The following is a 25,815-nucleotide window of genomic DNA, read 5'->3' as shown; positions in this document are numbered from 1 at the left end:
CGCTGAGGCTCAACTGAGGCCTCAAATGTTTAAAAACTGCTGCGGTATAAATAATCGCACAGACAATATTGTACTAAACATATCAGTGAGGGAATCTAAAGTTATGAAATGGAAGAGCGATGAAGTATTTACTGCCAGAGTCCACATCTCACACAGCCCATGAGAGGAAGAGCAGACACATTTAAAGATAATTAGCTGCGCTCTTCGGCAAATAAGTGGAGTCATCTTCCTGGACAATGGGACCAAAGGGGTGAATAATTCAGGGGGTGGAGAGTGACTGCCATTGGATGTTGACAGGCGATGGGCTCCATCAGGAAAATCGCTTACTGCCTAGCAACCAGGAACCTGATGTTCATGCCGACTAGAATAGTTTCGTAAGTAAAATATGAATACATATAGATATGTATCCTAAATCCTAGGGGGGACTACAAACATCAATAGAAACTCAAATGAACAGCCTGGCTCGTGAACCACCTAAAGGAAAGACATACTCCGAGATTGCGAGCGAAGATATAGCAAATCTTGCTTGCAAAAATAGCGAATGAAAGATTCTATTCCAGCCTTTTTATAAATTATAGGGTAGGCAGGATTCACTCAACCAGGCAACTCTACTGAGGCTGTTCCAGCACATACCGTCATTGTTAGAAACATTAAGTGAAGACATAGTTAGAATACAATTCGCACCCAAAGAGAACAACAACAACCAGGAAAACACTATAGTGACATGGAACAGTCATCGCAAATTTGAAGCAGCCTTCGGGAAAAAGAAAACTTTGAAAATTGGGGCATAGAAATACACGAGCTAAAGCAGGACAAATATCCTCATATGTTACACCAACTAATAAACATCACAAAAAACAAAGAAATCCAAGGCAAATTCGCAGAGTGTATTGAGAGGAATCACAAAAACAGAATCATTTCAGAATTACAATAACCTGAGTATATCAGTAAGAACCCAGGACGGGAGAATCAGAAATAGATCAGTAACAGATGAAGCACTTCAGAAGGGAAGAACAACACAGGACAAGCAGTGAGACTATGCATGTCTCTCACCATTCCTGACAACAGGGAGGTCCGCAAAGAACTGTGTAATCCTAACAAATAAGGGCGGCGGATATGGGAACACAGTCCATCAATAAAGCCAATCAATCGGGCATCAAAATTGTATCCTGGAACGTTGCTGGTAACAGAGGACACTCAAACATGAATCAGCAAGGAAGATAATGCAGGAAGGTGACATCATAAGCCTACAAGAAACCTGGGCCACAAACTCCACGCAGCTGGAAGGGTTTGCCGGCTTTCATAAACCAACAACCAGACACCAACGTCATGACAGACCATCGGGGGGATTTCGACGTACATAAAGCATGCAAAGGAGCTCACAACAAGGAAAATGGAAGCAGATTAAAAAATGTTGCAGGCATTCAGAGTTGGAGGAAATGAGGATATGGAAGCAAGATTTTCACTGTTAGTAATAAATGTTTATCTCAGTGTCAAGGGTCAGGCAAAATTGGAGACAACAAGATCCACGATCGCCACAATAGAGGAAATCCTATGCACACATCATTCATTCGCTAAAGTGATCATGGGCGACTTGAACCTCCATCACCTAGGAATGCAGGAAAACGAAACAAAGTATCTAACAAGTTCTGAAAAAATCTTATACAAAACTACAATTTTATGTCTGCCGAGGCATTAAACAAAATCTAAACTTACCAGAAATACTTACTTACAACAACCGTACAACAATTGATTACATATTCCTGTGCAATCATCTCAGTCATAAAATATCTCATTTTACAATTGTGACGCATGAAACAAGCGACCATGCAGCCCTTCAAGTGGAACTAAGCATCAACACTAAACAACTGGAACAGGACATAACTCTTGCACACTCCAGAGGCATAGAGGAACACTCATTATTCAGGATGATAATAAGATGGAATGAGCAGAAAGCCGCCCTACTAACATCATGGAAAGACGAACAGGAACGTACAAGTAACGATTCTAGTGTCGAACACACTATCAAAAACTGGGGAGCATGGACCTCTGCCCTGAAAACAACCCTTTGGAGAGGAGCAAAGACCACCTACCAAGCAAACACTCAACGTGTCATGCAAACCTGGCAAGACAACAAAAAACCAAGAGAACTAAACACGGACTTAAAACTGGCAAAAAGGAACTACCGGAATACAGGTCACTAAGCACAGGTGCAGAGAACTCAACTTGGAGCGCAAACAGCTAATACAAAACTTAAAACAGAAGAATCTCAAGGAAGAATGTATCAAAATCCATGAGCTATCCAAGAACCATAAACACTGGCAGTTCTGGCAATACATTGCCAGGTTGGAAAATGACAATGCGGATTGACGCAACTCTGTTTCCGCCGAGGTATGGCTAAGTCACCTAGCTACCATCTACATAGAAAGTAACGGAGGTGTTCAGCAGGCGGGCATTGAGGAAAGCCTAGTTGAGAGTGTAAATGGTGATGATGAGCCTAGGTCTGAAACTGGAGGCAAAGATCAAGATGGCCCAGCCGTTCAGAAGATAGGAAAAGAGATAAGAAAAGACGAGGACCTGGGTCCCAACGGGCTCCCGGGAGGAATGTTCAGAGATGACTCGGCATATTGGGGTGGAGTCTTATCCACCCTATTCACTGACTGTCGCCTGCAAGTCAATGTCCCGGATTCATGGCATGGCTCACTGCTACATCCCATATTTCAGAAAGGAGATAACACAGAGCCAAGAAAAGAGACAACACAGAGCCAAAAAACTATAGATTGACCGTGCTTCTGGACATTGAAGGGAAAGCTTACTCTAGCACCCTATTGGCAGAGCTGAATAGTTGGATTGAAGACAAAGAAATCCTCCCCCATATAAAATCGTGTTTCACAAAGGAGGGTCTACAATTGACAACATAGTGGCCGTTTCTTATCTGACCTAGCAAACTAACATCAAAAATAAAAAACTGTTTACGCCTTCTATGTCGACTAGTCTGCGGTATTCAATGGGGTCTCTCGACACAAGCTTTGGATTAAGCTAAGAAACTGGGACATTGGAGCAGGCCTCTTGAATGCCATCATCTCTTTTTATAGCAAAACCTGGATAAAAGTTAAATTAGCGGATAACACAACAGAAAAAATGCTTTACAGACCGAGGTTTAAAACAGGACTGCGTTTTTGCCCCAATGCTCTTTAACCTCTTCACTGCTGATGACGAGCTCAGCTCGTCATCAGCCACGGTGGTCGTGTGTGGATGACGAGCTGAGCTCGTCATCTAACGCGGCTTTTGGAAAAAAGCCGCACAGCGGAAAAATAACCGCCGCAGCAATGTGGTTAATGTATACATGGCAGATTGAGGGAAGACGCTCCAAAATGCCAACCTCGCCAGTCCCAAAATAGGCCTCAACAAGTTTTAAATATTGCAATAAGCAGACAACCTGGTTGTGATGGATTATACCAAAATTGGCCTCCAAAAGTGTCTAAATGCTCTTAACATCCATACGAGACCAATGAACTGGTCATAAATCCATGCAAGACTAAAGTGATGATATTTGGGAGCTGTGCAAAAAAAGAACTACTCATATGGAAAGTGGGCAGTGAGACAATTTCTACCACAAAATCAAACTGTCTTGGAGCATGGTTCAGAGACACCGGGAAAGCATCCTTACACATACAAAAAATGCACTAAAAAGCGCAGTCAACAATTTAACGCTCTGTGCAAACTCCATGAGAAATTGCAAAGTCCAACGTCAGTCCCAATAAGAAGAGTCATACAGTCCAAAATAAGGGCAATAGCTGGCTATGCACAGCAGGCATTCCCAGGCAATATGGACATTATACTACGGGAATCACAATGCCAGGCGTACAAACGTATATTTAAGCTACCAAAATACACTGGAGCAGCCTGATTCGCTTGGAGTTCAGTCTGGTGCAACAACACTATGAATGCCCGTGAATGCAGACAAAATACTATTATTAAGTGTTAATTGCACCAATTGGAAGCCTAAAGAGCATGCTAAAACCCATTTACGAAGAGACAACCAATCCATGGATAAGTTATATGCAGGAAGCTGTGGAATTATTGGGCCTGGCAACAGAAAACTGGGGACGAGAGGGCCTAACCTACTTGGCAATCAAAAATGTGAACTATGGTTGGGGAAGGGAGAGGGATCTGCTGTTGACCCAATCCCGGTTTGTTACCCGCCACTGCAATTGACGTGCATTGCCCTCCGAGATCTAGATGCATTCGGACAGGTTTCCCTGATGCTGTGACCACTGGAACTTCAGCTTCCAGTGCAGAGCCCGCATATGCCATCTGGCATGACCCACCCTCAGGATGCAGGAGGCCATCAGGCCCAGTAGCCGCAGGGTCACCCTGACCGAAACCTGGGATAGAGTCTGAAAGATCGGAATCATAGACCGAATATCCCGGACTCACTGCTCAAGAGGATAGACCCGAAACTGTGTTGTGTCCAGAAACGCTTCGATGAAGAGGAGCTTCTGAGAGGGAGGCAGATGTGACTTCGGCACATTGATAGAAAACCCCAGCGAATGCAGGAGGTCCGCCGTAGTCTGGAGGTGGGAGACAACAGCCTGGGGCGAGGCCGCCTTCAACAGCCAGTCGTCGAGATAGGGGAAGACTGGAACCCCTGATCTGCGCAGATGAGCTACGACCACCACCATCACCTTTGTGGACACCCGAGGGCTGGTAGGACCAAAGGGGAGCACAGTAAACTGAAAGTGCTCGTGGCCAACCGTGAACCACAAGTAGTGCCGGTGGGCCGGCAGGAGGGGGATGTGAAAATAGGCGTCCTGTAAGTCCAACACTACCATCCAGTCTCCAGGGTCGAGGGCAGAAAGGACCTGAGCTAGCATCAACATTTTAAACTTGTCCTTCCGGAGGAAGCAGTTGACGTTCCTGAGATCCAAGATAGGATGCAGGCCATTGTCCGTCTTGGGCACCAGAAAGTAGTGGGAATCAACCACAAACTGCTTCCGGGGCAAGAACTCACTCGATGGCTCCCTTGGCCAAGAGAGCCGTAACTTCCTGTTGGAGAAGGGCCAGATGAACTTCCGACATGCAATGGTACTGAGGTGGCATGGCTGGGAGAGGGTAGTCTCAAAGGGGAGGGAGTAGCCCTTTCAGACTATTTACAAAACCCACCGGTCCGATGTGATGGTGCGCCAGTGGGGGAGAAGATGGAGAATCCTGCCGCCCACTGGCGATTGGTGGCGCTGAAAGGTTGTACTAGGAGGGTTTGGAGGCTGCTTCAGAGGGGGCGGTGGTGGACTGGCCTGCTCGCTGGCCCCCAGACCCACAATGGTGGGTCGCATGTTCCCGGCCGCGCAGGGGCTGAACAGCTTGCGCCGGCCTGTGGCTCTGGGTGGGATGTGGCGGGGCACCCCTTCCGGAGCCACGAAAGGGGTGAAAAGCAGACTGCACAGGGTTGGTGGTAGAGATGCCCAGGGACTGGGCCGTAGCCCAAGAGTCCTTGAAGCTCTCCAGTGCCTTGTCTGCTTTGTCGCTGAACAGGCGACGGCCATCAAAGGGCATGTCCATAAGGATAGCTTGGACATCCCCGGAAAAGCCAGTTGACCTTAGGCAGGCGGAGCATCGAAGGGCTACCGACGTTGAAATCGTCCTGCCTAGCGAGTCAGAGATGTCCAGCCCACATCGGATGGTAAACTTGGCTGTGTCTCTCCCCTTGGCGACTGCACAGGAGAGCATGGCCCAGGCCACCTCCGGGCACTGGGGCAGCACCTGCGCTACCATATCCTACACAGAGTGGGTGTAACAGCCCAACAGACATGCAGTGTTTACTGACTGCAGTCCCAAGCTGGAGGAAGAAAACAGCTTCTTCCCAAGGTGGTCCAGCTTTTTGGATTCCCTATCAGGTGGTACGTTACGGAATGCGCCTTTGGACGTTGAGGCTTGGACCACCAAGCTCTCAGGGGAGAGGTGTTGGGAGAGGAAAGTGAGGTCGCCTGGGGCCGGGTGGTGGCGTTGGGCAATCATCCTATCCACAGGAGCCCCTGTGTTGGGCCTGGACCAAGTGCCCAAAAGGATGTCGGTTAGGACTTCATTAAACGGCAGCAAGGCTCCGAAGAGCTTGCTGCCGGTTGAAGCACCTCTGTCAGGAGGTTAGTCTTGACTGCCACCGTAGGTAGCTTGAGGTTGAGAGCCTCGGCCGCCCTACACAACATCACTGGATAAGGCGCTCCCTCCTCCGTAGCCACGGTAGGAGGAACAACATGCCAATGTCTGGAGAGGTATATAGAACACTGGCTTCCCCCAGCTCCTCTCTCCAGTCCGGATCATATTCCAACTGGTCAGTCAAAGGGTCTCCAGACCCCTTCCAGTCCTCCTCACCCTCCTCTGGTTGCCAATCTGGATTGAAAGGAACACCAGGGTAGAACAAGGGCACAAAAGTACTGGTTTACGCCAGTCTGGTTCCATGTCCACATCAGGGTGGAGGCCAGGGTCGACGAGGGCTGAGGACACATCCCTATGCGCACCAGGAGTCGAGGACTCAAAACGGTGTCGACAACTCACTCAAAAAAGTCAGTCAAAAAGTGACTGGAGGTACTGCTCTCTCCGGATCTGAGCTGGCTGGCGCGGAAAAAGAAAGAACTGACGTCAGCGCGCGAGGGCGGCGTCTATATAGCTGCTGTGACGTCATGCCAGCATCGACGAACGCGGAGCCGACCGACGCCACCATTCGACGCGCAGGGGTACTGCTAATGAAAAATTCTCCGGATCCAGTCTGACGCCTGGGGGTAATTTACAAGGTAAGGAATCTATAACTAATTGTTTCGGATTCTGCAATTATAAAAAGGAGTCTCAGCTACATTTAGTCTGCTGCTGCCCTGGCCTGCTACAACAAGGTCAGAAGCTGTTAAAAACGATATATCTAAAAGGGTTCGGACATGCAAAGAAGTGGTAACAGCTCTGTTCACTTGCACTGCACCAACAGATTTGACCAAATTTGTAAAATATATGGCTGAGTTGCATATTCAGCTCTCCGACCAAGAAGGCTCAGATGTCATCTGAAGACCTCTTACGGCAGCAAAGTAACTAAACAGGAAATAGACTTGCTTTTAAACTTTAACATCAAACTCTCACATGACACAAGGCACTCGGTCACCCTAAACCTAGTGGTGCTTAGATACACGGTGGTCGATTTAGATGTCACTACTGTTCTACACTACACTACACTAGACATTGAATTGGACTCTAATTTCTTAATTGCTGCTAAAAATAACTCCTTTTCTTAAAGACAAATAAACATTTTTTAATACAATTTTATTGCAGTATTCGGTTTGCAGTTTTACTCATGGTTTTCATTTATTTATAAATGTAAGAAATATTGCAAATGGTTTTAAGTAATTGTGCAATACATTTTTACCTTCATTCATACTGTGCAACAACCCTTGTGAAAAGATCTTCTAGTTGAAGTTTAATGATAATTCATCACAGGAACCACAGAGATGGGAAATCAGGAGTATAATAGTTTGATCAGTTTATTTTATTGTTAATCCACAACCAATTGTAAAAAACATTAAAACAATATATTTTCTTTATTCAACTATTTTCCTTTTATTGCTAATCCACAACCAATCATAAAACAGGAAAAGAATATTTTTTTCTATGTTCAAATATCTAAAAAATAACATAAAAATTGACATGAACAAAAATAGTTTTGTGTGTGTTTGCCTTTCCATGGACATTGCACTACATTTGAAACAATTAGTCACCAAAAATTAAATTACAGTACCTGACCACCATTTTGATGGGATACACCCCAATCCCCAGACGCTTGTCTTCTGGAATGACGTAGGAGATCCTACCACTGCTGTTGCTTAGCTCCGTGTCAAAGTAGACCCACTCCCCGGCTGGAGGCTGGGTCATGACATGAATGTCCACCTATAACAGAATAACCATTTCAAGAAAGAACCACTGTTGTATGGTAGACTAGTGGAAATTGAGGCTTTTGTTCCTAGGTCACTGTTAAATCTGCATAGAAACAGTATCAATCTACTTGATTTTGAATTCCTCAATTACTTCTTTCAAAAGAAATGCAAAATAAACAGGTATCAAGATAATAATTTTAAGAGTACAGGAAGATAATTATGCAGCTAGTCTCAGCCTTAATCAGATGTCAAGGAGTATGTTTCAAATGAACAATTAATATCAGAAATGAAATTGTATTATTTCATCTCCAATCTAACAAAGGTTGGGAAAGTGCAGATATCAGAATTACTATTCTAACTCCAGTCTAACACACATTGGGGAAAGTACATATGTTTGGGGTTTATTGTCTGACAGACAATGGGGTAAGTGTAAACATTGGGTGAAGGGATTAAAATCACTATTCTAACTCAATGGGGAGTGGGGAATGTGGATACATTGTGGGAATCGGATTTACTATGCTAATTCCAGTCTAACAAACAACTGGAGTAGAAGTGACATCACATACCCAATAACCACAAGGCTTTTACGGGAACTGAAATTAGACAGACACTGGGAAGTGAATTCAGCCATTGACTGCTCATTGTCGGTTTTTTGTTTTATTTAAATAAAGCTGAGACTGCAGCAGGTTTATAAAAAAGTGTTTGGTACAGATCCAAAATAACTAGCTGCTACGTTAGTAGAGACTAAAGACAAGGCAGGCTTAATTTTAAGATATTAGTTGTCAGTCAGTTTGTTGTCACCAAAGAGCTTTCAAAGTTGCTTATGGCAGTAGCAAGCAGCAATAGGAGTAGCAGTTCCTTCCTAAAAATGACACTCTTACCCCCTTCAAATACAATCACTACAGAACCGAAGACATTCGCCCCAATACTATTTTCAAAGGTAACAGCCACCATCTTGGAGAAAGCTCAAGATATTATTTTCAAAATCCCTCTGTGTTGTTGGTTGGAACTACAATGTTGTGGAGTGAACTATTGCACCCTGGAAGGAGTTTGAACACTTTATCATCTGTATTAGGGTGTAATGTGAAAAGGACAGTGCAGAGTGCTTTATACATTTTGATGATTGGGGAGAACGTTTTTGTAATGAGTGCTATCAAGGAACCACACCTTTTCCCCAGTGAGGGTGACCATATCCAGTGGGCCGTACATGAACCGCCCATTGAGGGTCTGAGGGCCGTCTTCATTCGCGACAGCATCGTTGATCCTGTGGTTGGCAGCAACGTTCTGGAAGAAAAACAACACACACCTGTAATGTTTAAATAACCACCTTGTTTGCAGCCTCCAGCCATGATATTTACAGGATATGAAATACAAGAGTGCATTATTGATTAATCAATAACGCTGATGTTTACACCATATTATATGGCCGGACCGACTTTCACATGAATTTTCAGTTTCTATGGGGACCGAAGGGAAAGGAAGTCGCTCATCTTTCGAGTGAATGAGCAGTAATGTAGAGAGACTTGCGTAACACAGTGCTTATGACTATGATTAAATGTCTAGCAAATTATAAGTGTAATAACTATATTAAAGAGCTGTATGTGTGAGAGTAACATGTCTCAGGTGTTGCCATATCAGGGATGAGCTATCACCCAGCCCGGTTTCCTCCTCTGTGATGCAGCACATATTTTTGGATCGGTTTTATTTATGAGATATCCAAACACACTGCAAACTTAACACTATGAGGCATATGTATAAGGAAATGGTGCAGCGCTACGGCAACTTTTACAGCGACGCACTATGTAATTTCCAAAATGCAGGGATGCGGCGTATTGGCAAGAATATGGCGCACCCCCGTGTTTTCCCTAGCGCCGGAGCTAAAAATAGCTACCTAGCTCCAACACAGACATCCTTGCACCAAAGTGCCTGTATTGATTTTTTATGTGCAGGAAGGTTTCCTTTCCTGCACGTATACAATCAATAATGGTGATTTGCACTTTCTATGTGTGCTGCAGAATGCAGCACACAGAGAAAAAACAAGGAGAAATAAAAGAATTTCCCCTCAGTGCGCTAATCTAACGCCTGCTTTTGTATGGCGTTAGTTCTTGGCGCTGCCTCAGGTTTACACATCATTGTAAATCTGGGACAGCATCAAAAAGCAGTGGGTGTAGCAGCGAAACGCCTACAGCAACACCCATTGCACGTGCCTTTCACGCAGATACCTGCATGAAAAGGTACCATATTTACATGCAAAGTGACTTAATACCGCTTTGTAAATATGGTGCAGGGCATTGTGGCACTGCAACATCGAAATAAAGTGACGTTCTGGTGATGCAATGCGCTTGTACATTTGCCCCTATATAGTGAATTTGCTGGTATTTGGAGTCAAACCCTAAAGGAGAACGTAAAGGAGCAGAATGCAAAGGAATGACAGCACGGAGTAAGCTACTGATACTGCTTACGTGGGACAACTTGGGACATCAGTAGTAACAGCAGCTGTATTATTATCAGTAGTAGTGCTAGCCTTTAATTCAGTGACATTGTAGAGGAGATGTGTGAGTGAACAGGCAAGGGTTGGGGTTCGCACCCTGGGAAAGTCTCTTCGGAAAATAGCCTCATGGACACCCACTGTCAGGATGCCAAATGTGAAAAAGAAAGGAGCTGGTCGCGACAGTCCGGTAGAATCTGTTTCTTTTTTAAAACTGCAAGTGCCGCCTCATAACCTGCCACAGCCTCACTACGTTGTGCCTGAACGAGATACTGAAATGTACTACAGTTCTACTACCCCTGGCTTGTTCGGCCTCATTGAAAGTGCTGCAGACCTTCTGAGTTGATCCTGTCCCATTAAATGTATAGCAGCTCTACCATGGCGTGCAGGCACTGTCCCAGTACAAGTAGAACATCTCTGCTGTGGCATGCAAGTCCTGTTCCAATAAAAGCATAACTGGTCAGAAGGTGTGGGCTTGACACCGCCTCCACGCACATAGACCACACAGAGCGGTAGGCAGCACCAGCTCTGCTTCATGAGTGACACCTGGTTCTCTGCCCCTTTTGATTGTGTCCGTATGCGGGTAGTCCTGATGTTCAATAGGGATGACTTGCTTGGGGATCCATTTCAGATTCTGGGGCGCTCTTGTTCGTAGCCAATGTCTGGGTCACAGCATCCTTGTTATGCACTGCAGCCATGGACACACTACTTGGATACTGGATTCCCTTTGCAAAGAAGCCTTGCCTACTGAGAATTGGTTGTATCAAGCAACACACTTTGAAACATTAACTTAAGCGGACCTACTGAAACTGAGGTTTCATTTAAGCAGTTACAGCAAATATTCTAAAGTTAACTTGATCAGAACTTGATGAAACAACAACTTGAACTTGATGTGAACTTTTGGTACCGGGACAATCTACTATGTAGTAAAGTGATTATTTTAAGATTGAGTTTTTGGTGAAAACGAACATGGACTATTCTTATGAATACTTAATGGATCACATTATACGTGTACTTACATATATAATGAAAAACTGATTAGAGTTTCAATAACAACATAACATTGCCAGTTACAGGAACATTGTATGTTTAGTTTTCAGGAATTACCAGATCCATATCAAACTACAGAGAATTGGTTACACTGAGATGGAGTTCAGGTATAGCCTTTCCTCTTGTAGTTACATTTAGTTCTCTGTATGGCAAGGCACTTCAGCTACCTCTTTGCCTTGTATGAATGTACTACATTTCACAAACCTTACTGACCAGCCGAGTGACAAGGTAAAAGCAGCGGGGTCTTGTACTGCTGTTTTTATCTTATCCCATTCAATTTTTCCGACCTCTGCCACTGGTCCTCATATTTCCATAACTATGATCATAGGTGGGTGTGAGAGAGGTAGAAAAGAGAATTGCTCCAGCCTGCCCACAGGGTTAATACAACCTGACACCAGGACACAATCCCCAAGGAAAAATAGAAAAAGAAATCAACAAAGACACTGCAGTGAACACCAGACGAGAGCTTCTCTTTATATACCACAAATGACTGTGAAAGCCTTGTACTGGTGCAAATGGGAAGGTGAGGCCCAGTTGGAAGTTCTCAGAGTCATGTCAACAAACCCCAGCCTCAAGGAATGCGCATAGTTTATGCATGCTTTCAACAAAGTTGTGGTGTCTTTATAGTGTAGACCAAGACCACTGTCAGCCTGCCTGTGCAGCCTCTAGGTCTCTGTACAGCAGTAGCAAGCTACTTAGGTTGAGAACTCTGTCAGTGCCTCTCTTTGACCTTCTTAGCACCCACTTGAAAAGGCAGGAGTCATTAAATGATAAGTCCAACACGTTTACATGTGCAGCCTGTAGGAAACTGGGGGGGACACAATCAAGCACTACCGCACCGTGACACCGCTCAGCCCATGGAGCTGGCCTGATTTCACTGTGTTAGGGCCAGGCCTAAGAAGCAGTTAAGGAGCTTCAAAATCATCACAAAGCACCCGAGCAAAATAGCCACTGACATAATCTGTATGGAGTGGATTCATCATCTATGCCATCTCCCAGAGTGGAGTGGTGTGGCTCACTGGTTAGAGGCGGCAGACCCGGAAGCAGATAACGGCCCGGGACCAGGGTTCAATTCCCGACGCGGCAGGGTCGTGGACCAGGGTCAGCGGACTCGATAATTCTCGCCTCGGTGCCTACTCTAACCAGGGATCACACTCGGCAATTCTGGGCATTAGCTTGCCTCATCTCTACAACGGCCCCCCACATTCGCCGGGGATGCCTGGTTTCACCTTGGAGATACCCAGTAGGGACCATCTCACAGGGATAGCCAGGACGGGTTCCCCAGCGGTCTACAGCACCACGACGCCTCAGGGGAGCAGAGCGCTTTACAAGACACATTACATTACATTACATTAAGGCCAACAAGCAAGTAGCATTATAAGAGAGCAAGGCCCTACTACCTAATGAGACTCTTTCCTAACCATCACATCAAATAACTTCAATACAACATCCAACGGGATGTATGAAGACAAAGATAAATACCATCAACCCCATGATCCAAGAAGCTTGTCATTTAAACCCTGTTATAATTTAAAAAAATTATGGTCACCATAACTCAGGCGATAACCCCATGCAGTGCAACCACTGTTGGTTGGAGTGTAGGGTGGTCGATTCCAAACTCCATCACTGCCTCCTTAAAGGGCCGAAGTGGATTGGCCTGTCCAAATAAAGTCAACATGTTGGTTTTAATCCTTGTTATGGGTAGTAGAAAATCATTAAAAGATATAAAATTAGGGTCACCAGGAGGAAGGCGACAACGTCTTCCAACTTGGCCACTGATGGCTGGAGAGGGAAGACGGCTGGTTGCAGATACATTACTTGGCCTCCATCAGTGCCTCATTAAAGGGCAGCATGAGTTCTAATGAGGAAGGGACAGTCTAAAGAACTTCAATCAACATGGTGGTTTTAACATCTGACATTGGTAGGAGAAAATTCAAGATCTTTAAACAGTCTCATTAAAGGAAGAAATATCAAAATGAAGAATTGAGGCCCTGTCACGATCAACCTCAGAGTTGATTCCCAGTCACAGGCATCATGAAAGGCACAACAGGTACCTCTCTTGAATCCGATGAGAAAACACAAAATGTTTCGGCCAGTGATTTATGATCTCACACATGTTCTCTAAAGCCATATGTAGGAAGCAGAGGACTCCTGTTGGGACAGGAATGTCCCCCGCATGGTGTATAGTTGTGACCCTTTCCCTGTGTGCCCCAATGTGAGTATCTGGTATCCTAGGGGCATAATATCAACGGCCAGCGATAATTATTGCTGGCCGCGCTTAGCGATAGATTTTTTATCGCTGGCTATCGCAGGAAATTATCGCCATGCTAGAGCTGTATCAACAACGCATAGCGCAATGGCGATAATTATTCCTACGATAGCTGGGTTTTACATGGAACATCACTGGTTTTCCAGATATGTTCCATGGAAAACGGCGATAACCTTGCTGATACAACCCTGAGGTTGTATCAGCATAGTCCACCCCCTATGTTGTGAATAGGCAAGTCAGGATTTTAGCAGACGTTAGTTTTTGGCGAAAACCGCGGTTTTTGCTAAAAACTAACGTCTTCTAAAATCCTGAGGTTCACCATGTAAATATCGCTATGTGCATTTTGCGCTAATTTACAAGGTAGTCCATCAGGGGTATGCCAGTGACGCCCACTTTGCATCTCATTAGAGATGTAAAGCGAGGCATGGGCAAAACCGCTGCTAACATGAGCTAATCCATGTTAGCACTGGCTTGCAAATAGGGGGATAAGATTATCTCCACTTTTTTGGCTTTTAAAGCCAAAAAAGCGGAGATAAGGCTCTTGTTAATATGCCACTTGGTTTTCACATTTTGGCCCCAGTCTCATGCTAATCTACCATGTGCATGAAGTCCTAGGCCTGCTCTTAACTTATGACTTGTCCTACACCTAGAAGGATGCACTAAATGGATCCTCTCTAGAGACTAGAAGACCAACACGCTCTGTTACGTGTTCACAAGTGTAGCATGGTGGTGGCAGCAGACCATAGTTGTAGTGGTTAGAGTAAGACAAGGCCTTTCTACCTATGTCATGTGAATGGGAGCCTACCAACTCTTTCACCTACGGTTCTGCTGGTGATGGTGAATGCTGGAATCAAGGCACTGAGATCCTGTGTGCCTAGATGTGTGCGTGTATGAAAGTGGAGGTTGGTGTGCATTACATGAGTGCTTGAGTAAACGAGAATGACAAAGGTCTGTGGGCTCCATTTTGTACGCCCCAGGCCTGTAAACGTACAGAAGATGGTGGTTGATTTCCCAGTCAGTAATGTATTGCTGACATGCCTAAGACTGAAGGGAGGGAACTTAGACACTGAAGTGGGCTGTTGATTAGTCATAGTGAGACTGCCATTTGGTAGACTTCAGGGGTGGGACTGCAGCGTCTGTTGTTAGAATGTTAAGGGTCCTTCAGAAAAGAAGCAGCCCTTTGTCTCTCTTTCCCATCACTATCAAATGGGGCTGCTTATAGTGAGGTGCAGACTGCTCACAGCTCTTTGTTCCCCAGTTGTGGGTGCCTAAACCTGGAGACAACCCTGCTGTGAAAAACATCACTCAAGACAAATGATGGCGCCTGGAAGATAGCCTGAGAAGGGCAAATGAAAGGGGAATCAATCCAACCCATTTCTGCATATACAAAGAATCCATATTTGTCGCCTCCGTTTAAAGGTGGGAGCTGCTGATCTACTCGTGTTTCTAGTTTAAAGTACTCTCTGATCAAGGAGGCGGTGCTCCATAGAGTACTAAGAGGAATATGGTGCAATATGGTATCTGCTTGACAGCCAGCTCCTCAAAGGTGAGGTGACTATACGTGGAGTCTGATTGTAGTAAGAACTGCCTGAATTGTCTTTGGAACTTGTCCAAGGAGTTCTGTCTGAATGAGAAATGAAGGAGTGAGCCAATCCTGCAGGAGGAGCTGGCCACTGGAAGGGCTAGAAGCAACAGACCCTGGTGCACGGGTCTGTCCACCAGGGATAAAAAGACAAAGCATTGCACTGTAAACCTGGGAAGGGAAGCGCTAGAAAGCGCCAGAAACTTTGATTACTTAGGGATCCGTCAAGTGGATTCTGGCTCTTGGGCCCACAGATCCTCAAAAGCTTGCATCTGTTAAATCATAGAGCAGGGGCAATTCAAGAGCTTGCTAAAAAGGCCTCATGATTCCAGAGTCTTCCTGCAATGGAGATCTACCAGACCCAAGCAAGGGGTGCAGCACTATGTGGTGATGTATTATGGCGATATTGACACACTGTATTTTTGGGTACTAGTGAAAACAACTTTATCAGATCCCTTACTGGCCTAGAGAGGGGGAAACCTCTGGTGCCTTTAACACTGGACTTTTATGTTAACCCTGTCTCTGAGCTGGTTCCCTTAAGGCTGTTAATCAACGAGGTGCGTACTTGGGCCACTTAAGAACTATTCCTTCAAAGGTGAGAATATTTAGAATGTATTGGAAATGTGACCAAAGCGACGTGTAGTAGCGTTTCGGTTCCGTAACGCTACTATATGTCGCTTTGCCGCTCGGACGATTCGTGACCTGGAAACTCAGTTCGTATACATGGGACCGGACCAGAACAACACACGTATATCTAAGGAATAACTACGAGGCGGCATCCTGTTGGCTCCTTTGATACCAAGGACAGACTTTCCGAAATCTTTTATGCCGCCAGCAACTTACAGAACTGCTACCTGAGATTGAATAAACATCTCTACGTGGCCCGGATTTCTAAGCCAAGACCGCGGCTAACCGACATTACTTCATCCTGGGCACAGGACAAATCGCCTGGTCACATTTCCAATACATTCTAAATATTCTCACCTTTGAAGGAACGTTACAATCCAATTGCCCTGAGGAAGCTCCCCTTGAGGGAGAGAAACGCGTTGGCTGATGTATGTTAACAAATGCGGAACCTTTTGACAAAAAAAAAACTTGAATAAAGAAGATAATTTTTGCATACAAACATCATTCTTTCTGGACTCTTTCTTATTACGCGCACCCCCACCCAAACCTTTAAATAAGACAACAATATACTTGCCAAAAATATTTCTGGCTTCAACATAATGGTATCAACAATATTATGAAACCAAAGAGAGGGAGGAAGGACAACTTTAATGAGGTCCAGCATAAATGCCCCGTAGAGACAGTGTACAAAGAGAGTATGAAGTTCCTCAAGGTCTGAGTAAATAACGAGAAAATGTAGGTGGGGGGGTTAACGCTACATGGTGATTACTAAAACAGACCTTCAGTGCCAATCATTCTTAATAAATTGCAACCAGAGATTCAAAATTTGAACCACCTCCTCAAAAGTGAAGAGAAGCTCATGTGGGGTTCAACTCCAACATAAGGCAGCTGGTGCAGATGATTTCTCAATACTACATGCAGTCCGAATGTATGATGATGCTCTGAAGCTCCATTTGGTTAGGTAACCACAAAGATCATCACAAAAATTGCAGATTGTCTGAATAAAATTTGTACACGACCAAAGCAAATATCAAAAAAGTAATAGTTGCAGAGCTCTCAAATGACACCTTATCTTTCAAGTGGCCAGGAATTGAGAGCCATACCTAAAAAAGCAGTAAAAATTCCTGCCGTGCATTTCGAAACTATACTTTGGCTACCAAATCACAACAGTGGTAAGAAGTAAACATTTCTACCCTATATTGCTGAGAAGGATCATGCTGAATCACCAATTACCACACTGCGTCAAATTGAACAAGGCCTTTAATATGTCAAGGTTGGACTGCTGCAAACCTGCCTGTGCTGCGACACATGGTCTACCACCACCATGGTGCTCTACACCCTTAGCTGGCTACAAGTGACACAAAATTCTCTACAGTTTTCAAAACCACAAGTAGATCACAGATACCAAAGTACTTACTTGACTCTTTTTCTAACCAATAAACAAAAGCCGAACACGGAGATCAAGCAAAGTAAACCTATTAATTTAGGCCTGATTCAATTGTAAATCACACAGAAGCAGGTTGTTTGTCATATTGAGTGCCCAGTTCTGGAATAGACTGCACTTAGATCTTTGGAACCAAGCAAATCGGACTGCCCTCAAGAAAAAAACTGTAAAGCACAATTTACTTACCTTCGGTAACGATATATCTGTAAGAAACATTACTAGTGATAGATTCCTTACCTTAGAATTACCCCCAGGCATCAGACTGGATCCGGAAAGTTTACATCAGCAGTACCCCTGCTCGTCAGTAGGCGTTGTCGTACACCTCCGCGTGCGTCGTTGGCGCTGAGATGACGTCGCTGTAGGTACTTAGAACTGACTTAGTAGTGTACAGAACTTATGTCAGCGCGCCGACGTCAGTTCTGTACACGACTTTCCGCGCCAGGAACGCAGAGCCATGCAAGAAACTGACCACTGGTGTCATGAGACTAGGGCCCTAAAAGGGATGACCTTAACCCTAGAAATCAGTTCACAGAACGGGGAGGATAGGTGGAGCCGTAAGGAATCTATCACTACTAATGGTCCTTATAGATATATCTTTACCGAAGTTAAGTAACTTGTACATCTGAAAGAAACACATAGTGATAGATTCCTTACCTTAGAATAGATACCCCAGCAATACCAACCCCGGTGGTGGGTCTGCGAACCAAGATCACACCAGGACGTCCTGGAGAACAGAACGGCCAAAGAAGCCATCTCTCCGGACTTGGCTGTCCAGGCAGTAATGCTTGGTAAACGTGTGAAGCGAGGCCCACATAGCTCCCTGACAGATGTCATGCAACAAAACTCCCGGTCAAAAGCAGTAGTGGCTGCCGTCGCCCGGGTAGAATGGGTGCGTAGCTCCACCGGAAGCTCCTTTTTAGTCAAAGAATAACAAGCCTTAATGCACAGAACGACCCATCGAGAGATGGTCCGCTTGTACACGGCCCGAACTTTCTTGGAGCCCACGTAGCCAACAAAGAGCTGGTCATCCACCCGGAACTGTTGTGTGCGGTTGAGGTAGAATGAGAGCGCACGTTTTGGGTCCAGACGGTGGAGCCTCTCTTCCTCTTTTGAGGGATGCGGAGGCGGAAAGATGGTGGGCAAAGTGATGGTCTGCCCATTGTGAAAGGCAGTGACAACCTTTGGCAGAAAAGATGGACGAGTCCTCAGAACAACTTTGTCTGGATGGACAGAGAGAAAAGGAGGTTTAGAAGAAAGAGCCTGGAGCTCACTCACTCTTCTGGCAGAGGTGATTGCAACCAGGAAAGCAGTCTTTAAAGTGAGAAAACGAAGAGGACAGTTGTGAAGTGGCTCGAAGGGAGCACACATCAGATAGGTCAGATTCAAGTCCCACTGAGGCATTAGGAAAGGAACAGGAGGGAAAAGATGAGTAATGCCTTTCAAGGATCTATTTACAACAGGGGACTTGAAAAAGGAAGGGTGATCTGGAAGCTGTAAAAAGGCTGAAATGGCCGAGAGATAGCCCTTGACAGTGCCCAGAGCAGAGCCCTGCTGGGCCAAAGAAAGGAGAAATAGAAGGACCTCTGAAAGAGGGGCAGAAAGGGGATCCACAGGCTTTGCTGAGCACCATGCCACAAATGTATTCCACCTGCAGGCGTTTACCGTTTTAGTGGAGGGACGCCTGGCTGCCAAGATAACATTGCAAACTTCGGGAGCCAGGTCAAAAGACGTCAACTGCGGCCGCTCAATCTCCACGCAAGGAGGTGGAGGCTGGACAGGTTAGGGTGGAGGACCCTACCATGCTGCTGCAACAGAATATCCTCCCGAAGAGGCAGTCGGAGCGGGGGATCGATCGCCATGCTGAGTAGCTCGGGATACCATACTCTTCGAGCCCTGTCCGGTGCCACAAGAATGACTTGGGCCCAGTCGCGCTTGATCTTCTTCAGCACTCAGGGTAGAAGTGGTATAGGCGGAAAGGCGTATAGTAGACTGCAACTCCACTTGCGACGAAAATCTTAGCCGAGCGAGTGCCGCCTTGGAAAATCCAATGCGCAGAACTGATGACATTGCGCGTTCTCTTTGGTGGCGAATAGATCTAACCAAACCTCTCCCCATTGCTGAAAGAGACCTTGCGCCACGTCCGACTTCAGACGCCATTCGTGATCCAACATGCACCGGTGGTTGAGTTTGTTTGCCTTGGCGTTCAGAGAACCTGCCAGGTATTGAACCACCAGGGAAACGCCCTGATGTTCCATCCATGTCCTGAGGCGCAGAGCCTCCTGACATAGGGCCCATGACCCCACTCGCCCTGTTTGTTGCAGTACCACATGGCAGTGGTGTTGTCTGTGGACACCTGCACAACTCTCCCACGACAGAGGGAAGGAATGCCTTCAGTGCAAGCCGGATAGCCCAAAGCTCAAGAAGGTTAATATGGAGCCGGGATTCCGCTGGAGACCAGAGGCCTCTGATCTCCACCTCTCCCATGTGGCCGCCCCATCCCAGAAGGGGCGCATCCGTCACAACTATGTGTTCTGGTTGGGGAAGGGAGAGGGACCTGCCAGTGACCCAATTGCGATTTGTGAGCCACCACTGCAATTGTTGTGCAGTGCCCTCCGAGATCTGGACGTAATCGGACAGGTTGCCCTGATGCTGTGCACACTGGAACTTCAGGTCCCACTGTAGAGCCCGCATATGCTATCTGGTATGTTCCACTAGCAGGATGACGGAGGCCATCAGGCCCAGTAGCCGGAGGGTCATCCTGACAAAAACCCGAGATAGAGGCTGAAAGATTGGAATCATAGCCTGAATATCCCGGACTCACTGCTCGGGAGGATAAACCCGAAAATGCTCCGAGTCCAGAACCGCTCAGATGAAGAGGAGCTTCTGAGAGGAAATCAGGTACGACTTCAGCACCTTGATGGAAAACCCCAGCAAATGCATGAGGTCGGCCATAGTCTGGAGGTGGGAGACGACTGCTTGGGGCGAGCCCGCCATCAACAGCCCGTCGTTGAGATAGGGGAAGACTGGAGCCCCTGATCTGCGCAGATGAGCTGCGACTACCGCCATCACTTTCGTGAACACCCGAAGGGTGCTGGTAAGGCCGAAGGGGACACTGTAAACTGAAAGTGCTCGTGGCTTTCCGTGAACCTCAGGTAACGCTGGTGGGCCGGCAGGACGGGGATGTGGAAATATGAGTCCTGCAAGTCCAACGCTATCATCCAGTCTCCAGGGTCGAGGGCAGACAAGACCTGAGCTAGCGTCAACATCCTGAACTTTTCCTTCTGAAGGGAGTGGTTGAGGTTCCTGAGGTCCAAGATAGGACGCAGGCTCTTGTCCTTCTTGGGGACCAAAAAGTAGTGGGAATAACAACCACAACCTACTTCTGGCCCAGGAACGCGCTTGATGGTCCCCTTGGCCAAGAGGGCCTGGACTTCCTGCTGAAGAAGCGCAAGATGATCCCAACATGCTGTGGTACTGAGGTGGCACTGCTGGAGGGGTAGTCTCGAAGGGGAGGGAGTAGCCCTTTAGGACAATTTGCAGTACCCACTTGTCCGAGGTGATGTTACGCCAGTGGGGGAGATGATGGCGAATTCTGCCGCCCACTGGCTTTCGATGGGCCTGAAATTCCAGACTCGGAAAGCTTTGCAGTGGATGCCGTGGGGGGGAGGTGGACGTACCCGCCCGCTGGCCCCCAGAACCGCCTCAACGGTTCCCACGTCCGCGACAGCGCTGATGTTGTTGCTGCCCGGCCTGTGGCTCTGGAACGAACGTGTTGGGGCACCCCTTCTGTGGCCACGTAAGGAGTGAAACGCATAAGGCGGAGGAGGCCGAGTGGCCGACAAGCCCAAGGACTGGGCCGTAGCCCGGGAGCCCTTAAAGCGCTCCAGCGCACTACCTGCCTTATTGCCAAAGAGACGAACGCCCTTTTATACAAGAAAAAATGGTATGAAGGAAAAGATACAAGAAAATTTATGAGTAGAGCACATTTAATTACCCTCTCCGAAGTTTTGTTCTTCTTAATGTATGTATCGCAATGAATTTACAACACACATAAACAATGGCACCCAATCAATGAAGAAAACAGAGAATAACATACACCACAACATTATATACACCAACATAAACACAGTTATACATTCCAAAAAACCCTTAGAATATTATTCTTACTAGTGTCCACCCATGGATTCTGGGCGAAACACTCAGAAGTAGTCCGGGTGAAACATCTAAGGCCTAGGGACTTATTTGCCTAGCTCTAGTGTGCCACAGCACAATTCCAAGTATAAGTGTGGTTCCAAGGACGACTCCTTAGAAGTGTCGACGTGACCACGTTTCAGCCTTTTCTTCTTTGGCATCCTCAGGAAAAGGGTAATAAGACATTAATCATTCTTATGAGACCGGGAAACGAGGCTTGTAGCGCCACAATGGCATCTCAGAGATCGCGGCACAGTTATCTCCCTCTCCATATAGTGAAAGCCCATCCACACTCTATCTTGGGTGAGGGCCATCTATCGTACTCGGCACCAGTTCCCCTTACTTGTCTTCTTCTCTACGTTGCAAGGGTAAATATCTCCTCAATTCGCACAAACTGCTTACTCCTTAGTACACCGCCATCAAAGGGCATATCCATCAGAGTGTTCTGGACATCCCCTGAGAAGCCAGTGGTCCTCAGCCAGGCGTGGCGCCGAAGCGCCACCATCGTGTAAATCGCCCTGCCCAGCGAGTTCGCGGTATCAAGCCCACAACGGATGGTGAACTTAGCTGCGTCTCTCCCAGCAGCAATAGCTTGGAAGAGTACTGTCTGGGCCTCCTCCGGACAGTTAAGCAGCACCTGCGCAACCGTGTCCCACACAGAGTGGGAATAACGGCCCAAGAGGCATGCAGTATTCACCGACCGCAGCCCTAAGCTCGCAGAGGAAAACAGCTTCTTGCCAAGCTGCTCCAGCTTCTTGGATTCCCTATCCGGAGGGGTGGAAGGGAACGCGCTCTGGGAAGCAGAGGCTTGGACAACCAAGCTCTCAGGAGTGGGGTGTTGAGAGAGAAAGAGGGGGTCGCCCCGGAGCCGGTCGATGGTGTTGGGCCTGGACCAAGTCCCCATAAGAACGTCAGAAAGTGCCTCATTGAAAGGCAGCAGTGGCTCCGCAGAGGTAGCCACCGGCTGAAGCACTTCTGTCAGGAGGTTAGTCCTGACGGCCACTGTAGGGATTTCGAGGTGAAGGGCCTCGGCTGCCCTACGCAACACCACTGTGTAACTTTCTCCCTCCTCCATAGCCACGGAAGCAGGAGACAGCATGCCAAGGTCAGGTGAGGTGTCAAGACCACTGGCTTCCCCCAAATCCTCAGCGTAGTCCGGATCATAACCACACTGTTGTGTGAGAGGGTCCTCAGACCCCTCCCAGTCCTCCCCTTCCTCCGAAGTCTGCAAAACAGGCTGAAAATAAGGATGATGGACAAAGAGGTAAAAAGGCCCCTTTGGCATTGAGATTGGCGCCGAGCGACGCCGTTCCGGCACCAGGTCCATGTCGGGGCTGAAACCGGGGTCGACGCCAGCGGTAGCACTGGGCGACGTCGGAGGTGGTGCCGGAGCAGTCGGTACCGGTGAAGGTGTTATGAGGTCAACGGGTGTGACTGGGATCCGAGCCCGGATCCCAGGGCGTCCTGCGGTGCCGGGGCCGAAGCCGGCAGCGATGGAAGGCACACCGGCGGGGCCAGACGGCCCAAAGAGTCGGGCCACGGCAGCAAGAAACTCTTGCACCTGAGCAGGAATCACCAATGGACCCATGAATGGCGGGTAGGGCAGCGCCGACGTTGCAGGCACCACCGGAGCCGCGGGGTGTCACCCCCACACCCTCAGCTCCGTTGCGCGACCGGCTAGGGGAAGTCGAGGAGCGACAATGCTTCTTCGACTTCTTTTTGGAATGTTTCGACTTACCAGACCCCGAGTGCGAAGACTGAGATCCAGATGAACAATGGTGATGGCTCAGCGACCGGTCCCTCTACCTCCCTCGGGACCGGGACCTTGAGTGGCGTGGTGCCGACTGCCGGACTTCTAACAATTTTCAGGACCGCTCCCCCAAAGTCTTTGGCGCCATAGCCCGGCAGTCGGGGCACGACTTGGAGTCCTGGTCGTGCCCTAGGCAGTAGAGACACGCGGTGTGTGGGTCTGTCACCGACATCATGCGGTGACAGTTCCCGCAGTTCTTAAAGCCGGGCATCCCTACAATACCAGGAGTCGATTGACTCGAAAGAATGGAGACAAAAAGGCCTCGAAAAACTCAGTCAAAAAGTGACTGGGGTCACTTGCTCTTCCCGGATCTGCGCTTGCTGGCGCGGAAAAAGAAAAACCTGACGTCAGCGCGCGTCTAAGTAGTTCCAGCGACATCATCTCGGCGCCAACGACGCACGCAGAGCCGCATGACGACGTCTACCGACGTGCAGGGGTACTGCTGACGAAAACGTTCCGTATCCAGTCTGACGCCTGGGGGTAAGTCTAAGGTAAGGAGTCTATCACCATGTGCTTCTTTCAGATATAAATATAGTCAGCAAATAGAAAACAAGGAAATGTGAGTACAAACCACAAAACATATGGTAAGCAATGGGCAGAATGCATTCTTAGGTCAGCTTTTAGAATGTCCCCAAGAAGTCTTTAGCAACCAGACAGCATGTGCTATCTGGTAGTCTTCGATCTAAAAAAACAGGTATATGAATTTATTGCAAGGTGACACGCAGAGCTCCACAATGCAAGCAAATAGATCAAATAATAATCCAGTCCCATAAGAAACTTTCAGAAGGAGCACATGGCCATAAAACGCACATCACTCCCCATACCATCAGTAATGTGTACACTGAGAATCAAACAGAGTTCAGAAAAGGTGTATTCTAATTTGAATGCCAGTAACAATAATGGCGGGGCAACAGAATCCCCTCACAATAAAAATGCTTAAATATTGCCCCATGTGGGTTAGGGAAGGGTGTAGATAGATTTCTTAACCTTGGGTGACAAGTATCTATGTATCAGCCCTGACTGGAGACCTTGGGCCTGAATTAAAGTTCAGTGGACAAGATACTCCATTACAAATGTGACGGATGCCCCGTCCACCGTATTACAAGTGCATTATACTTCTAATACGGCGGACGGGTTATCTTTCACTTTTGGAATGCAGTATCCCACCTGCCAAACTATAAATCAGGTCCCTTGTTCGGCAGCAGAAAAGAAAGTGAGATGTGGTGTAGAGTAACAGGATAGTGCTCAGGGTTGTGAAATCATATATAGACTACCACTTTTGAGTTTTAGTACCTCTCAACAAAAAACTGAGGACCCAACCACTAAAGTATTGTAGATTCATAGGTGTTTGTCCATGCAGAACATTTTGTGTGAGAGAAATCAATTGTATAATGCTGTAGCTGCATAATCGGAAAGTAAATATTTTTAGATAAACCACAACTATAAATGAAAATACTGGTTGAAAAAAAGTTCAACATTTATCATATTGCTGTGTGAAAGAAGGCTGCCAGTACCCTTAGTTTAACATGCGTCCTCTTCCGTAGCCATTTCTCCCTTGGTTTTGTAGGACTGAACACCGAGACTTCTTTTCCAACTAGCTCCAGTATACTTGAACTCTCGTGTCTCATTACCTAAGGAGGCAAGCCGTGACATTCAAAGAGTGAGTACAACACTGCTATTACCCCTTTCAACTTCATTATCTTTAGTTCATCTGACTTTATGTACAATTGTTTTGCGGTATCGAAGACGGTCTTATGATTATCGATCAACAAATTTCCCACGAGTGAAGGAATAGATGGAAAGGGGATCTGTTGCATATGCCATGAAAATGTCTAATTCAGGAGACAGCAAAGAAAACAATTATATAAGGAAAGATGTACAATTAACAGATAGGGCCCAACTCACAAACAGTCTCCGCAGTCGTAGCGAAGGCTCCAAACTGCAGTTTCTCATTGCGGAGATCCCGCCATGAGTGGTGAGATCTTTCCACGACTGTGGAGGAGCTTTGTGAATCGAGTGCATAGATTTTATTAATAAAGAACAGTATGACATATCAAAACATATTTCACGAAATGATCGTAATTGCAAAGAGCTGCACAGACATTGCAAACTAAATTGTGCTGTGGGTTTGCATGCTTCAGGGCTAGATTATGTTTCACTGTTCACGTCCACCTCTTTTGTATTATGTTTCACTGTTCGCGCCCACCCCTATTTAGGTCTCAGCTATCGTAAGACTGCGCACATGAGCAGTCTCACAGGCGAGACTTAATGACTTAGAGTGAGATGCACTAGCGAGGTTAAGCCCGCCCCTCTTTTCCATTGGCTAGCGTCACCGATCATGCTAAATGGTGGCCAGCCATTAGAAAACAGGTCCTAGTGACGTACTTCTTTCTCTTTTAGCCCCGTCCTTTTCAGACTGGCTTCTTTGACTTACGTGTGTG

The 25,815-nt window shown here is 46.8% G+C and overlaps 1 protein-coding gene across 8 annotated transcripts in view; it reads right to left on the bottom strand.

Moving 5' to 3' along the window:
- Positions 1 to 25,815, bottom strand: part of PITPNM2 (phosphatidylinositol transfer protein membrane associated 2) — a 1,044,200-nt gene that overhangs the window by 53,113 nt on the left and 965,272 nt on the right. For all 8 annotated transcript variants that reach the window (XM_086942927.1, XM_086942931.1, XM_086942930.1 and 5 more), the window contains 3 exons: positions 24,889 to 25,005; positions 9,081 to 9,197; positions 7,778 to 7,926 (listed from right to left, as the gene is read on the bottom strand). In XM_086942927.1, the coding sequence (XP_086799053.1) occupies positions 7,778 to 7,926; positions 9,081 to 9,197; positions 24,889 to 25,005 (383 nt within the window). The remainder of the gene's footprint in view (positions 1 to 7,777; positions 7,927 to 9,080; positions 9,198 to 24,888; positions 25,006 to 25,815) is intronic.

The sequence above is a fragment of the Lissotriton vulgaris genome, chromosome 11 (assembly GCF_964263255.1).
Source record: "Lissotriton vulgaris chromosome 11, aLisVul1.2, whole genome shotgun sequence".
Classification (NCBI taxonomy): domain Eukaryota; kingdom Metazoa; phylum Chordata; class Amphibia; order Caudata; family Salamandridae; genus Lissotriton; species Lissotriton vulgaris.
This window is presented reverse-complemented; position numbering and strand designations above follow the sequence as displayed.